Raw genomic sequence first — 17,434 nt, forward strand, 5'->3', positions numbered from 1 at the left:
ACATTAGTTGGATCTTTTAAAGCACCTACCACCTAATCAGAATACGTTGGTGCAATCCGCATAAATTGCCAGGAACCAACAGTCGATGAACACGTTGCAACACCTGACTGATTGAAATCAAATCAACCAGACTACCCCGCCATCTAATCGATTGCAACATTAAATAACCATCTACTTGATTCGACATCTCAATGATGTCATACGATCTTCGAAATGATAAAATGGCTGAAGATTCAGTTTTCAAGAAAACAATTAATGCTTGCCATCGAAACGATCACAGAATCGAAGCCCGAAATCATAACGAAAGATATGCTGACTCCCTTCGCCCAACATATTAAGTCACCTTGGACTTGAGAGTGGAGGGCAACTATTGGGATAATCAGATCTACTTCCCTCCCTCGATCCACGATCAGCCTCCCGACTATATGTCGGCAATAGATCTTAACCGTCAGAGGGGTTATCGATTCAACTATAATACCTACAGAGTTCATTACCCCGATTGTCTATCGGCATCATGGAATACAGATAGTCAATTGTCAATCAGCAAGCTGACTCACTATCGAACTCTCGACTATCTTCTCAGATGACACCTAATCTCAATGACTCAATCAACTATATGACTGATGGTCAGTCGGTATATTAGAATCACCGATCGATGGTCAGACAGTATGTTAGAAGCACCGACATATAGTCGGTATATCACCGACACTTAGTCGGTATCGTGAGTAATGACTCCACACCACAATTATTAGTAGGCGTAAACTACCCAGTAGTCTTATGATCATGGCTCGATAATAAGGGTTAACTACCCTTTCATGCCACAATAAGTAGGATTTCACGTATTCAACGGTTACACCTAAGTTGCCTATAAAGAAGAGATAAGAAGACAGTAAGGGTAAGGGGCTTTTACTAGAGTATTAAGGGTAAGGAGCTTTTACTGGGCTAATACTCTGCCAAATTCTACTTTACTGTTCACCGCTTCTCGCTGATTTAGGCATCAAAGGGTCCTCATCGAATACAACTCCAGTCAGTGAATTTTTTTTGTAGGTTGCTCTTTATCGACGTCAGACGTATTTGAAAATTGGTCACAATAATTATGATAATAAAGTTTTAAATAAACTAGGCTAGAAATTGATGGCTTGTCAAACTGATGAACTCTTTCAAAATTGGATCCAATAACGTACAATGAGATCTCAACTTTACGTGGGAGGTTGGGGGCATTTGGGGTAGCCTATCTCGATTATGTAGCTCATTGCCTATAAATCATCTAATACTATAACTAAGTCTTGGTTCTCAAGTCTAAATTAAGGATGCAATCGAGTCAAGTTAAGCCAAATAACTGGAAGCTCAAGCTCGACTTGATTTAAAATATTCATATTCGAAATATGATCCGATAAAAAATAATTAAAATTTGAGATTAATTCAATTCGATTAGTTGGCACCTCTTCCATTCCAAATGGAACATTCTCCATTGGCACCTCTTCCATTCTAGTTGCTGAGCTCTCCATTGGTCAGATTTCATGGTGACTTTGTAGTTTCTAGATGCTGACTATATTATTTATTAAGGGGTTTTTCTCTGCTCTTAACCTCTTTAATGCGGCTGATAGGGATGGTTATTCTTTCTTAAGATTCTAATTGGAGAAAATTATTTCGTGCACTGAAGAAAAGAAAGAAAATAATATTAGATGAGATTCATATCCAGATCATCAGTAACAATTTCTATTAATTTTATTGGCTCAAGGACTTGTAATAGTGTAGACAAGGCTGGAATCCAGTCGCCGGTTTCAATACAAAAATTAATTTATATACGACTCACATAGAAAAAATAATGGAATTCAGAAAGTTTTAAAAGAGAGAGAAAAGAAAAGGTTAAAAAAAATAGAGACTCCTGGGGCGGTGAGGAGACCGCCAAGAGGGAACAAGAAGAGGGCTTCCGGCTCCTCCATCCACGAGGCTCGGTCCTCCTCCTTTTCGACTATACCATAAAACCCTGTGACCACACCCCTTCCCACGTATCTTTTCCTCTTATCCTTTCCTTCGTCGCTAGGGTTTGCTTTAGAGCTCGCCTTGTCGCTTCGGCTTGTGGAAAACGTAGGGCCTTCTCCGGCCATGGACGCCCAGAGAGCTCTGCTCGATGAACTCATGGGGGCAGGTATTTCCTCGCCATCGACCCACTGGCCTCGATCCTTCGATCGATTTATCTATTCTTTCGGTGTTCGCAGCGCGAAATCTCACGGAGGAGGAGAAGAAAGGGTACAGGGAGATCCACTGGGACGATAGGGAGGTGTGTGGTCCGTTCATGGTTCGATTCTGCCCCCACGATCTGTTTGTGAACACGAAAAGCGATCTTGGTGAGCTTTTGATCTATTCCTTCTCTGATTTCTTGCTCAATTTCTGTTGCGAGTTCTTATGCCTGGGTTCTTTATCAGGACCTTGCCCTAAAATCCATGATCTGAAGCTCAAAGAGAGGTAAATACCAACATCGGCAACTTCCTTGAATTAAAATTTGTGGAATAACGTTTTTGGGTGTTAAACTGTGCCCCCTCTTTATGATTTACATACCTATTCATGATTTGGTAGTTTTCAAGTACTCGGACTTTATCGTCCAACTCTTTAATTGGGTTTGTGAAATTTCTTTTTTTTTTTTTTTTAATTGAATGCTAGGATTTCACCCTTTGTGTGATTTAAGGTACTTGTAATTGTTATTTTTCCTGATTTGGGCTAAGCCTGGCAACTTATGGAATGAATTCTTGATTGTATGGGCAAGGTTGATGACTGGCACCTGCTTTTGCTATTAGTTAGTTTATGGCTGGAAGAACTCTTTTGAAGCTTGCTGCCTTATATGTGTCATGTAGGAGGGAACTTTAATATGAGTTACTGGCGTGCTATGCTAAATATGACATTTGGAGTTCTCTGGCTATTGCATTGTTTTTCCTTTGAGGTAACTGATCTAAAGCTTCCTGATCAGGTCCTTGCATGTAACATATAGGGGAGTCATATTCTCCATTTTGGGTTTTATGTATGTTTCTCCATCTGTCCATCAGCGATTCCATGACTTCTGATTCAACATCATCAATCAATGTTATCTAGTTTGGCTCTTTCGGGATAAAATTCACTCTGAGTGCCAAATTTATGAAAGTTGAGCTTTTAAATTGACATATTTTGGAAGCTTAATATACTATGCAGGTTCTATGGGCATTCTGAGCAGCAATAGCCTTGTGACCATATGGAATGAGCGGAAGTGACACATAGTTTTAAATAGATATGTTTGTGAAATCATGTTAAAAGAGTGGGAAGAATTGCTTGTTCTTTGAATTTCTGGAAGAATTGCTTGCTTTATAAATTTATAGGCATATCTTCTTGTCCTTCTATCATGCCTTGGTCATCATATTTTTTAGAATAAATGGGTTTTCATTGTTTCTTTATATTTTTTTCTCAGCACAAATCGTTTCCACTTTTTGAGACATAAATATGTTAAACAAATTGTACCATATAAAAATGATCTATTTCTAGAAAGTTAATTGTCATCAATGATTTGTATGCATTTCTTTAAGAAATAGAAAACACTGGTGCATGTGAAAGAGAAGATGAACTAGATTGAAGCCGTAGGTGTATAAAGAGTATTCTCACACATTTGCAACACAATATCCAAAGGTGTAAATTTATTTCCTTAAAATTGGAATCCATGAGAAATGCCTTTTTTAAAGCACATTTCATCAAAAGAGAAATGGCAGCTTTCATAAATATGCGAAAATGGTGTTCACTTTGATTTGGAGATGCAAAACTTTCTGGCATCTAAGGCAGCCTATAAAGGAAACACAGCATGACTTATCATCGTGAATGAAAGAGTGTTCTATGGTGATGGCATGTTAGAACAACACCTTTTCACACTTAGGGGTAAACAACTTGCTTTCATACTAGATGACATTGGTGCAGGACAAGAAGAAAGCTTGTAGGTGTAAAATTTATTACTTGAAAGATGGAAAATTGTTGATAGAAGTATTCTTATAGCGATTATAATAATGACGAGTATGATCGATATAGCTTGTCATACAAGAGCATGCTTGCAGATAGAAATAAATGGATAGAAGAGGGGAAAAAAAGAAACATGAAACATAAGCCAATAAAAGAAGCTATAACATCTCAATGATTTAGCTCTATTTAAGTTGACAATGGAAGTTGTTTGTCAATACTATTGTATGCATTGCTCATACATCTTGTGGAAATAATGAAAGGTAGTGGTTGAATGAAATGAAATATCGTTGAATGAAATGAAATATTGTTGAATGGATTTGTATAGGAAGAGAGGATGTGTTTCTTGGAAGAATAGATGGCTATTTAGAAGAAGATAACAAGGAATATGAGAGATCACATGAAGGGATGGACGAAATTAGAATGGGATGGAGATTTGACTCCTGTTTTATTTGTAGTGTGTATGACTTAATAATGAGAAATGCATATGTTTAATGAAATGTGAATTTCTAGGTTGCTCTAAGAGTAGTATGGATTCTTTACAAACTGACTAGTTTCTTCTTTGTGGAATGGAACAGACAATACATATTGGATTTAAATTTACTCATTGCGTAAGTGATATAACCACCCGACATAGATTATCCTCGGTAGACATGCATAAGAAAAGAGAGAGGAGTAAAAAAAGCATAATATGGTGCATAGTTGTCAAGCCCCAGCAACTTGATGAAATAGACTAGCCTATCACTTAGATGGTTGCCTAGGTGCTTATGAGAAGGATAGGCAATTGACTTAGTCTGATTTACTTATTTATTCCATGATTTAATGTCTATGTTTGTGTAATCGAAGTTTTGTGTATCAATAATTTAACATTTTAAAGCAACTTAAACCATGCATGACAATTGTAACCAATTGGAAACACTTTTGAGATGTGTTTTAATTTGTCAAATTTATACTAAATTCATAAGTAAATATAATAGATGTAATAGTACATATCATTGTTGTATTATTCACATGTAGTAGGGATTGCTAAGTTGGTTTTATTCATTTTGTTGAAGGTTGAAGAATGTTGACGGCTTTAAATGAAACCTGTTATGGTTACTACTTTAACACTTAGTTTGAGTAATTTTAATTTTTTCAATATGATGTTTTTCCTTAGGGTTCAGTTCGCAGTATCTAGTTCTCTTGTTAGCTTATCTATCATCTTTTTTATATGCTATATTACACATCTATACATATACATATATACGTTACATGTTTACATATAATGCTTGTGAATATATGAGCATTTATGTGCGTTTGTATGTATTTATGTACAATGGTGCAGGTAGTCTATGCCTTGTATATTGCCTAGGTGCGCAAGGAACAACCACTAACAATAATGACATGCTGAAGTGTATTAACATTATTTCAAGGACGATACATCATGTGTGCACAATCAATGTTATTGGAGTACCCTAAAGTTTGTTTTTTAATGATATATTGGATACTTGACACTTGGGACATTTAGTGACAGCCCTTGAAATTCGTACCATAAAATTATAATGTCATGATCATTACAAGTCTACTTTTGGCTCTTCTATGTGATGTTATCAAGTTGATGTAATAATGGCTAATGTTTAACAGTAATTTCATAACAGAAATGCTCATTATCTATTACATACATGCTTCATTGCATTTGCATATGGAGGCAAGACCTAATCCCGTCCCTTGTCTAATTTTTAAAGGTTCCTGTGTCTAATTCACCCGTATAGGATGCTCGATATCTGTGTCATTTGTCCTAGAAAGATTGATTGTTACAAGATGAAAGTGGCATAGAAGAATCTACAAAGGTGTTGAAAGATGGTAGCACTAGAAAATGAAATGGTTTGAAATTTAAGTGATCACTATAAAAGTCATACATCTAAGGAATTGAAAAATGCACCTTTTAATGACAATAAGATGATTGAGATAGAAGGAAAGAATATGAAAATAGTGAGAAAGTTGCAACATTGATCTGGATCAAATATTTAATCCCAGAACTGACCGCTGTACCAGTCTGTCTTGGGTTGGCATGGTATCGAGATGCTATCATCTTGACTTTTGGGATGGTGAAGGGTCCTAGCATCATACGCTGGACACTCATTTTTTTTCATTTTTCTTGAACTTCTGCTGTCTTAAATGAATTTTTAAAGAATATTTAAATGTGTCAATGTTCTTCAATAGTGTTTTTTGAGTCAATGATGGGGTGTGTGCTGTAGGTACCGGTACAATAGCAATTACCAACAAATATAAGTGAAACATCACTTATCACTTGTCCATCATATTATGCATAATATTATGATGTGTTTGAGTGAAATAATAATTTCTTGTCAAAAATAATATAATTAATGAAAAAGTTATATAACAAAAAATATGGTATTGTAGGTTAATTTCCAACCTACAACATATCTGAATTTTATGCCAATTGGGAAAAATTTGAAATGATATTTCATATTTTTCTTACTTTTTGGTCAAATTAATGGCAGAAAAAAAGGAGTGTCCAAGGTCTGCATATTAATTTTTGGTCAAATTAAATTTTGAAATGATATTCCATATTTTTCTTAATTTTTGGTCAAATTAATGGCAGAAAAAAAGGTGTGAAGAATCTTATTGATTGTGCAAGGTCTCCAACATTGAGGAGACTAGATTTCAATAAGGGTAAGATGTTTATGGGCCAAGCCTTTGCTCTTCACTCTCTCTCTCTCTCTCTCTCTCTCTCTCTCTGTGTGTGTGTGTGAGCCTAAGGCCCTTTTCTGAATGAAGATGAGAAAAGAGAGTAGCAGTGGGACATGTCTCTCTCTCTCTCTCTCTCTCAAAACTAAGGGACTTGGCTCTTACTGGCTGAACCAACCTTGGTACCAGCCTGCCCCAGTTGTTTTGGGCTAAGTTGGTGGGACTTCTTGGTTTACACATGAATTGAAGTTCCACATCCATCCCGTATTCTGTTCTTTTAATGGAATGTTATGATGATGGCAAGATGGATCAGTAGCGGACTACACGAAAGGAAATGAGACCGTTGTTATATAGAGAAGTTATTTTGAAAGTTTCTTGATATCGACAATGCAAAGTACATAGAGGTGAACAAAGATTCATGAGGAGACCGGAACTATAGACAGGAAAAATAGATGGCTTTATCCAGAGTATATGTTATGTAAGGATTTAGGACTAGATGGCATCATGGAAGGTGCAAGTGCACAAGATGAGTGGGTAGGAGATGAAAAATATGCTATAGATGTCAATGACAAAACCAAGAAGGATATCAATAAATGTAAACTAAGAAATGGCTAAGAGTTGAGTTTGCTAAGAAGCTGAGTGGTAAAAACCCATTAAGGTGTTATTGGCACATGCAATGATAATTATGGAGGCTTTCCTAGCAGGAACCGAAATTAGGTTAGAGGAGTAGGAAATAAGAGAGGATCTAAAGAAACATGGATGGAGTTGGGAGGAATAACTAAAGAATTTGGGAAAGCTTGTGATGATAGCAAATTTAGTTTTTGATGGAAATGGTTGGTGAAGGACGTCTGAAGTGTACTGCGCTCAAATAGGGTAAGGCCTCTGAAGCATGGACACAAAAAAATAGGATGTGATTTAACTACGATATGATAATAGATATGATATTTACATATATGTAACACACTTAGAAAGCATAATAGGTTATCAAATAACAGTCTCAATATAATAACATAAACACCATAAACTCTAACATCAACTCTCTAACTTGCATGTTAAAAGGTGAAGATTCACCAAATAAGGGGGAAAAAGAAGTCCTTTGCTCATTTCTGGAAGCAACTGGAAATTATTTCAGCATATTTGAGAAGTATTGAGAGTCCTTTTTCAAATTTTAGTTAATAGGATACTTATAATTAGTATTCAGTACTTCATCTTAGGTGCAGCCAACAGTTACTGGTATTTGCAGTTATCATATATGATTGTAACATGCTCTTTGCATATCTGTTCATACTAGGATAAGGCTTGGTGATTGTGGTTACAAGCAATCATACCTTCTTGCCAAGTACTTGATCTTTAACTTGAATCACATTGGTGGGATACCATGTAAGGTGGGATTATATGCCACTAATAGAAAGCAAGATGGTGAGTTGAAATGTCAATTCAAAATGTATACTAGTGGTGTTTGGTGTTGGTGGAACTAGGGCATCATGACATCGAGAATTTGTTACTTTGAGAGTAGTAAATTACATGATATATCATTAGCTCTGTTAAGAGCTAAGGCGTTCTTGACATAGCCAGTATATGCTTGGAATTCAGTCAGATGTGTCATGAAAATGACTATTGATAGGCCTCATATGCCCCAATCAACATGTCAATTTCTAAAACTCATGTGGACGCTAGCAAGTGCAAGTGGCACGTGTGGGTTCTCATTAAAATTCCTCATGTAATGAGAGATCAAGGTCCCTGATCAATCATTGATTTGGACCGGGAAGTAATTTGCCTCATGTGAAATACCCTCAATGTAGTGATTGTGGAAGAAGTAAAATGAATTTGTTTCTAAAATGCAATGTATATTGATTTGATGAGATGATATAACAAAAAGCATTTTGGTGTCACATTGGGATCCAAGAATTATGTTGTGGACCACATGGTTAGTCATTTGTTACAAGCAATAAAATATTACAGAAGTTTGTAGGAGTGATCACAACGAGGTTCACATTGAGAGTGGCTGGTATGTGTATGAGGGCATTAGCGGTAGAGGAGGGAGTTGCTTGAAAGCAAAGTAATATCTATCAAATACCAGCAGTGTCAAATAATTAGTTTACTAATGATGAGGCCTAGGTAATAAATTGATTTTATAGGAGCATGTTGGAGCACTTGATAGTTAGATATTTAGTTTCCTTGTTGCACTTGGTAATTGGTATCCAAAAAAAAGGTGGCCCAATGCACAAGGCTCCCATTGTGGGTCCAGGGAGGTTCAGATGCACGCAGCCTTATCCCTATATATGAAGAGGCTATTTCTGTCTGTCACACCGATAAACTCCAAGTCACAATGGTGCAACCTTACTGTTGCACCAGGGCTGGCCCTCTTGTTGTACTTGGTGTCCCAACCAGGTAAATCTTTTTTTGGACTCTAACAAGCTATCTAACATAATGTGATAGGGGGATGTAAGGATGTTTATAGAGTCCAGAGTACATGTCGATCTCAACAAGTAAAAGTTAACCAATTTATGAATAAGAGAATATAAAATTTTAAAGTCTATGATGATAATAATTTTGTGTTGGAGTTTGAAATGTTGGCCATATCTCATGTTGCTTTAGTCCATAGTGCATCAATTGATCATCATATTTTTCCTTATGATCCCACAATATGAAACAAGAACCATCATGGAAGTGTGATTAATATGAAATGTTTTATCCCATGGAGAATTGAATTGGACATGTGTGCTTTAATTAAATTTTTATTTCACTTTAGAGATAGGCAGCTTTAGCTAGACCTCTGTATTTTTCTCATGGAAAGTAAGGAAAGTATGCCATTTGAGTGGAAACAGAAAATTTTAGAAGGACACTTGAATAAAGTAAGGCATTTAGAATTTTGATGGGGCAAGGCGAAAGCTTAAGAGGTTTAAAAATGTGAACAGAATAATGTCAAAAGAAGCAAATGGTTGTTAGGTTTGGACTTTATGATGATATTTGGTATTGTCACACATTCCAAATGCCAAGTATGCACATACATCAGTGAGTGTACAACATCATACTACAGAATTTGCTTTGCATGCTATGAAGAATATGGTAAGACATAATATTCATGGTTATGTTGCTGTGGAGTCAATTGAAACCCAACATGTATGCCTCCCATTTAATTCATGAATTAAAAGATTGCAATGTGCACTTCATGTGAACCTCTTATCCTTTGTGCTATAAAGCCTCACTGTTAACATTAAAGCAATTTTTGGATAATCTCACCTCATATTCAAAAGTCCAGCATTTAGGAACAATACTGGTGGAGTTAATGATCTGGAATTCGGGAAAAAATGCAAGGGGAAATTGTAGAAAGTTCAAATAATTTCAAGTAAATAAAAATATAAAAATAACTAGAAGTAAAGAATGTAAAATTGTTGAAATTTTTTGTTTATGTGTAAAGCAAGAATGGAGGGAGTAGAGGGGAAAAAGGGTAATAACATAATAGCACCATAAGCAACAGTACAGGATTATTTTTAGTTAAGGATATAGCATCATTATGAATTTGTAATTCACAAAGGACTACTAAACTAGTTATCTACAATTAGTGAATAAATAGTAAAAATTATGACATTTTAAATCATTATTAATTAATTTGTTTGTGGAGAGTTATTTGGTCAAGAAGAAAATCAGTATAATTGTGAATCTCTGAATAATTCGGATAATGTGTTTACTATATGTCGCTCAAGGACTGAGGTGGAGTGAGACTCATTGGCTATTTAAGCAATGGAAAGAATCATTAAACATCAAACACTCGCTATTTCAAAAACCTATCAGTGATATGCATACATGCATAATCTACACATATTTCCGTACATGCATTTTTGTGTGGATGTGGGATTTATTTAGACATGTATTGAGATGTGTATGGTAGAATTTGGTTCTTGTGAATGCATTGGTTAGAAGGAAATATATACCTTGAGAAACAGCATAGACTATATATAAAAAAAATGGAGTTTAGGATAATAACTTTCATATTTAAAAAGAAGAATATCGTCATGATTAATGTAATATGGTTGCATGCAAAAGTAGAAGTCATGGAAAACACGAACAACAACACTAGGAAGCAAAAAATCAAAATTAAGAGCAAATATGGCAATATTTCATATAGTATTATTTGATGATTAATTGTAAGTGAGACACTGATTATTGAATTGCTTTTTGATGGTTTGACTATATGGAGATGATCTATCAGATAATATTGTTCAGCATAGAAAGTTTGTAATAGGCAAATCTTGTAATCTGACGGCAAGGTAATCTCTAATATCTTTTATGAAATGAACCTCTAACAACCAGCTCTTCATTTAAGGAAATGATGTTGTGAACTACCTTAGTTTTTAGGACCTGTCAACTTTTCATGAGATCTAAGCAAACTATTATGCAGTTCAAGCATAAAAGAGAATTGATTAGAAACATGAAAGGCATTAAATTGTCTCTAGGTTTACTGCTATGTCTTGTGAAGCAGGGAGATTGGCTGGAGTGAACAAGAAAACAAGTAATTGATTTCGCAAAATTCATGGTGGGTATGATAGAGATGCCAGAGAAAATGCGCTTAGGAAGGGAACATTTTTGAAGTGAATAAGGAGCAACTACAGTAAGATTATGAAATCATCTCATTAATGGATGTGGAAACACATAACATAATAATGAGAGTTTGTGTACTACATTCTTGTAAATCTGTGAACATCAAATCACTCATGTGATTAGAGTCTTTAGCTCTTTGATAGTGCTTTCCTTTAAGCACTTTTCAAAAAATTTAAAAAAAAAATCGTGATTCACACCTTGGATAGAGAGGATTGACTTCATTGTAACAGAACAAAAATCTATATCATGAGATCCTCCTATTCTATGGCAAGTGTCTCCATGCTTTTGAAAATTGACCCGAACCGTCCGGTTCGGGCAGTAACAAGCCGGACCAGTGGGGAACCAAGATGGTTCTGGCATGCGAAACGGTTCTCGGAGGGAGGGAGAAGAAAGAGAGGAAGAGAGAGAGAGGAGGGAGAGAGGGAGAGGAAGAGAGGGCCTCCGATGCCGTCGGAGGCCATCCGACATCTTGCGGAGGTCGGTACGTGCGGAGGAAGGGAAGGAGAGAGCAGAAGGTCCTTATCGGGCCTCTAGAGGTTGTCGGACACCTCCGAACGGACGACGCCTCCGCCGCAACATCTCTGACGGCCGTCGAGCTACGTCGAGAGGCCTGAGGGTGGCCGAGCCAGAGGAGGGCCTCTGCCTCCTTCGTTTGCGAAATAGGAGTTCACCCTTGCTTCAGATTTTTTTTTTTTATTTTAACATGTGAAGTCGGCAACCCAGTTGCCGACTTCACGAATTTTTATTTTTTATTTTTAAGTTTTAGTTGGAATCAGCAAACCATTTGCAGACTTCAACGATTTTTTTTAAAAAAAAAATAAGGTGAAGTCGACAAATCATTTGCTGACTTTGCCTATTTAAAAGCAAAAAAAAAAAACATGAAACAGAGGCAAACCCTTGTTCCGCATGGGAGGAGGGCAGAGGCTGTCTTTCGCTTGCTCGGCATCGGCCACCCTCGACGCTCGCTCGCCGGTCGTTGGAGAAGTCGTGTTGGCGTCGGCGTCCATTTAGAGACCTCCAACGGCCTCCGATAACCCAATGAGTCTCCCCCTCTGTCTCCTTCCCTCCCTTTGCTCGTACTGAGCTCGAAAAGAGCTCCGACGGTTGTCGGACGTCCTCTTCCTCTCTTCCTTTCCTTTTTCTCCCATCTCTTTTCCTCTCTTTCTTTTCTCCCTCTGGGCCCTTCTCTGCCATGTCGGTTTGTGCTAGTTCGGACCGATATGGATCCGTACCGACTCGTACCATCAGCTAGTCAGCACGGGCTTTAGTACCAAATCTGCGAACCTTGGGCGTCTCGCTCACATGAGATTGTAGAAGACCTGGAATATGAATTTTGCTTTGGTTTTTTTCTTGAATGCTGCCCTATTCATATGCTTGGATCAAATGATCTAAAGCAGTAGTTTATTTGAGCTTTCGTTATCCATTCTAAGATAGAGAATTCTGATTGCTTGAAGCATTATACAAGTTGTCGGAAGACCACTATCAGATGCTGAGAGATTTCCTTTTAAAAGATCCCTTGTCTTCCTTATATTCTACTATTTATAAACAAACAGTTCACTTAGCCATAATAGAGTCATAGCTACTTTGCTGCTTTACTTGAGTGATACTCTTCTCTGCTACCTTGAGAATATCCTGATTATTGAGGGATATGTTAAAACCTGGTAATCCTATGTGCCACCTTTAGTTCTTATTATTATTGGTTAATACCACAAAATCTGGCAGGACATAGCTTTTGAACTTGAGTAACCTTGAGAACTGCTTTGAAATAAAATGCTACAATCTGTTTGGTGCCCATATTGTTGAGAGCACCTTGCAGTTTCTGAGGAGTATTCTAAAAGATATAGTGACTCTGGACTTCATCTCTTTTCTGAGCTTTTAAGTTTCTCCAACATATTTGAATAGCACATTTCTTTAGACAAAGGCTAGAGTTTAATCTTCAAAATTCCTTTGAATAGCTATGGTTTCATTGTTCATTGCAACTCTGACAGGCCATTTTTATATGATGAGAAAAAGGGAGGAATTTCTTAAGCTGTTATTTCAAAATTCTATCTGTTTTTGTTAGAATTTTTACTAAATAGCAATTTTTCATATAATCTTCACTTTGTCCCCCCTGCAATAGTTATTCTGCTCTATTTCCTCTAGCAGACAGGTCAAGGCAACTTCTAGTGCGATCTTGATTGAAAAACAGACCACAAATCTGGATGTTGATTCCCTCAAAACTCCATTAAATTAGCTTTATCCAATTGTCTGTATATTATTTTCTTTATTGCCAGTAAAATGGTGATTATTGTGTTTTCTTTTTGGCGTTGCAAACATGATAGTCCAACTTTTAGCACAGTATGTTTTCAGCTTTGTCAAAACCATCTGAATTGGGCCCATACGGTTTTGACTATTGAACTGAGGGTGCAGGCCCAAGTATCCATCATACCTGCAAAATAGTGGGGGTTTTATTCTATCTCACTATTTTATAAGAGATCTGGGTTCAAAATTGTAGTAACTTCTCTGACTAGATCAGGTCCAGGTTGATGTAACCTATTTGCTTCTTTAGTTCATCCTAGATACCCAAAGCCATTTACCTTACATATCTGAGTTCCACTTGAAGACCTCTGCAAAGTTGATACTTCTTGGGGTTACTATTTTCTCTGGTTTTCAGATATATATTTATTAGGCCAGGCCTACAAAGACATCTGATGTCTGACCTTATATGCTTGTGTTTAGTTTTGAGCCAGTTCGATCTTGGTTGTTAACCATCTCATATTATTGGAAATACATCTATCAAAGGATAAGTTTCAAAACAGAAAAAAGTGAGCTTAGAAAATTTCAGATGCTTGCTTACTCTACTTCCCAGTGCTTGTATTTTAGCTAATGTTCATCAGTGTTATTAATAATATGGTTTTCTTTAGTATACTCTGCCGTAATTGCATTTTGATGTGGGGATATACTTTTCTCTCTCTTTTTTCCCCTTTTTTCTGAATTGCAGTTTTGAGAAGTCTCCTAGACATGATTCTTATGTCCCCAAGTTTGAAGCAGAGCTTGCACAGTTTTGTGAGAAACTGGTGAGCCTACCACAGCTATTCATTCATATTTTACTTGTGCTGGTTCATTTGGTCTTGGGTAAGGTCTTGTATGGTATTACATGTTTACATTGCAGGTGATGGACTTGGACAGAAAAGTCAAGCGTGGTCGAGAACGGCTAGCGCAGGAGGTGGAAGTACCACCTCCTACTCCAATCCCAGCTGAGAAATCTGAGCAGCTCGCCGTGCTAGAAGAGAAAATAAAAAAACTATTAGAGCAAGTCGAGACTTTGGGTGAATCTGGCAAGGTTGATGAAGCTGAGGCACTCATGAGAAAGGTGCATTACAAGGATTCCTGCCTTGTATTAATTACAGTTAACTACACAATTCACAGCGAAAATCATAGATCTCTTTTACAGGTAGATATGCTGAATAATGAGAAGACAGCCTTGACCCAATCGTCAAATGACAAAGTCATGATGCTTCCGCAAGAGAAGAAGATGGCACTTTGTGAGATTTGTGGCTCGTTTCTGGTAGCAAATGATGCTGCTGAGAGGACCCAGTCTCATGTAACTGGGAAGCAGCATGTTGGCTATGGGTTGGTGAGAGATTTTCTCAATGAGTTCAAGGTAAAGCATTTGACAGTGTGGCCTCTAGATCAAAATTTAATCATCTTGTTTGAGTGGACTGAATGGTTCTGGGCATGTTGTGATCTGCAGGTTGCGAAGGAAGAGGCAAGAGAAGCAGAGAGACTGGCAAGGGAGAAGGAAGCAGAAGAACGGAGAAAACAGAGGGAGGAGTATGAGAAAAGGGCTAGAGGGAATGATAGAGAGAGGTATGCAGAGCGGGATCGAGACCGTGATCGCTATCGAGAACAGAGCACTGAAAGAGAAAGGTCTCATGAGCGGAGTGGAAGAGGGAGCAGAGATGGTGGGAGAGGATCAGATTGGAGGCATGACCGTTACAGAAGTGGGAGGGAGTGGGAAAGGGAGAGGTATCGGGATAGAAATGGGGTTACGCCACGAGATAGGACTCATGGAAGGAGCAGATCCCGTTCTCCTGTCAGGCATGGGTATAGGAGGTCATCGAGAAGCCCAGTTCGGCCATATTAACTAGTAGTTTGGATAATTTATTTCGAGTTCTGAGACTGAAGAGGTAGACTATTTTGTCTCTTTCTTAGATGCACTTCATGTGCTTACATTAAATACCATCATTGTTAAGACTTAAGACTCTGCTGATATTTTAACAGCTCTGTTGAAATCATACCATCTTTCTATTAAAGCGAAACATTTGAGGTAGGTATAATCGTCCTTCCAGCCTTTTCTTGCAAACTAATGTTCTGAGTCGAGCTGTGCTGCTATGGTTCTTCTTTGTAGATATGTTTGTACTCGAGCATCATATTTTGGGTGTCAGCATTTTCTTGTCTTTACTAAGATGACAGATCCAAATCCAAATCGTAACATGAATGATGGGGCTTCCATTGAAGGTGATGATTGTTAATCCACATGTTAGAAGGTAATACATGATCTCCGTTTTTTTTGTTTTTTTCAAAAAAGAAATGATTTACCGCAATGGCTTTGATTACTTTTATTGATATTTGCGCATGTATCTTTTACTTTTTTTGTTTCTAGCTAGGATATTATCATATCATCCTTATCCACAATAGCCATGCCCTCGGAAATAGATATTGCAGTTATTCATGAAAAATCAATATAGGTTGCCTGGTTAATTATTGTTAATTTTTCTTGAAAAAGAAATTTTTTATCACCTTTGTCATCTATTTGCCATCTTTATTAACATATCTTAATCTGCTCACAACTATGAAATTTTCAAATTTTAAGATAAATGCACAAAATTCACGGTCAGCTCCGCAAGCATTAACTGTTTTCACCCGGGTGGCAATATTTCTACCTAGCTTTCCCCTTCTGTTTCCCGTAGTCACTTGAACAGGGTTTGGCTCCTGGCTGTTAGCATGCCAGCAAAATCATTGTCAGGATGATGATGGGCTCTGACACCAAAAGGTCTGGATTTATTACCATAGCCCGTACTTATGAACAGGGAACCTGCACCAAGATACGGATTCACTTATGGGATAGGCACATTTTTTGTTTTGAAAAGGAGCGCCCAAGGTATTCATCCAAAAATGCTAAAAAGATGGGAGCACTATGACATCATCGAAGTTCCCAAATAGTGCAGTTTCTGTTTCTTTGTAGTAAATGCGAAAGAAGGATTGGTTGTTGATATTTTGTTGTCAACCTTGATGGTGAAAAGGATTCGTATGGTGAAATCGGGCCGTGGCGCACAGACATGCCTCCGCCAGCATAGCTATTGCATGTGCGAGCAGTTTGTTGATTAACGAATAATTGCTCCTTCAGTCTCAGTTGCTGCTTAACTGTAATCGTTAATAATTGTCTAAAGATTGATCATCACTTGATTATACAATTGTCTTTGTGATGTGTTCTATTTCCCCTTTCTTTCTTTGTTTTTGTACTGGTTGTATGTTTCAGGTGCTGTTTTTTCAGGCCACCGCTAGGTGGGACTGTACTGGGCAAATAGAAAATCTGAGAAAGGTTTTGGACATATTACAAGGTTGCCGCACAAAAAAAAAGGTCTGATACAGGATGTTGGAGGAACTAGGATTATAAGATGACCCTTTTTAGGAGCAAATTGAGAAAGGCTTGCCAGGCGTTCTGGGCTTAACGTAAATTGATGAGCTTTTTTATCTGGTAAATGATGTTTTTCGTCTTTTTAATGCCCAAAAAGACTTAACGAGGAAAAGTTTTGAGGAGTTCTATGTTGTAGAAAATGTGACCTCTAGTTTGTAGAGGTCCTGCAGGTCTAGCCATCGCTCCCAAAATTGACCCTATCTTTAAATATTATTCAACTTCCTGAAGTTAAAGTTGCGATACTATGGCCTCCGATTTTGAAACATTTATTGTGACAGATTAGCGTTGTTGGTGCTCCTGCCGCGGCTCAATCCTAGCACAGAATGCGAGGAGTCTGAGCAGTAGGCTCTTAGGTTATAGACACTGAACCAATGGGAACCTGTCCTGTGAATTCTCTTCCCAAGCACTGCAGTTGCAGTAATTTGAAAATTCTGAAGCTCCATGACTTTAACATACAATGAAACCCGTAACCTCCACCGTAAGGAGGTA

The 17,434-nt window shown here is 37.4% G+C and overlaps 1 protein-coding gene across 9 annotated transcripts; it reads left to right on the forward strand.

Annotated features, from left to right (window-relative positions):
• The first annotated feature begins 1,891 nt into the window (after positions 1-1,891).
• LOC105043628 (uncharacterized) lies at positions 1,892-16,742 on the forward strand. 9 transcript variants are annotated; one of them, XR_012140698.1, is made up of 10 exons: positions 1,892-2,152; positions 2,223-2,351; positions 2,430-2,469; positions 14,246-14,321; positions 14,417-14,617; positions 14,699-14,908; positions 14,999-15,434; positions 15,529-15,574; positions 15,714-15,794; positions 16,338-16,742. XR_012140698.1 is itself a non-coding variant. In XM_010921241.2 (8 exons), exons 1-7 carry the CDS (start codon positions 2,110-2,112, stop codon positions 15,389-15,391), a joined length of 1,092 nt encoding a protein of 363 aa, XP_010919543.1. In that variant the 5' UTR covers positions 1,892-2,109; the 3' UTR covers positions 15,392-15,434; positions 15,529-16,742. The 9 variants fall into 9 exon arrangements, 1 of the variants encoding a protein (XP_010919543.1); XR_012140696.1 differs by having other exon boundaries at positions 14,999-15,574; positions 16,218-16,742; XR_012140697.1 differs by having other exon boundaries at positions 14,999-15,574.
• The last annotated feature ends 692 nt before the right edge of the window (positions 16,743-17,434 follow it).

Source organism: Elaeis guineensis, chromosome 4 (genome assembly GCF_000442705.2).
Source record: "Elaeis guineensis isolate ETL-2024a chromosome 4, EG11, whole genome shotgun sequence".
In the NCBI taxonomy this organism is placed as follows: domain Eukaryota; kingdom Viridiplantae; phylum Streptophyta; class Magnoliopsida; order Arecales; family Arecaceae; genus Elaeis; species Elaeis guineensis.

Bases quoted from the DNA above. Each gene is read 5' to 3' on its own strand.
- LOC105043628 (XM_010921241.2), top strand. From the start codon at position 2,110: ATGGACGCCCAGAGAGCTCTGCTCGATGAACTCATGGGGGCAG. The intron at 2,352-2,429 runs GTGAGCTTTTGA...GTTCTTTATCAG, and splicing joins GAACACGAAAAGCGATCTTG to GACCTTGCCCTAAAATCCAT. The intron at 2,470-14,245 runs GTAAATACCAAC...TCTGAATTGCAG, and splicing joins GATCTGAAGCTCAAAGAGAG to TTTTGAGAAGTCTCCTAGAC.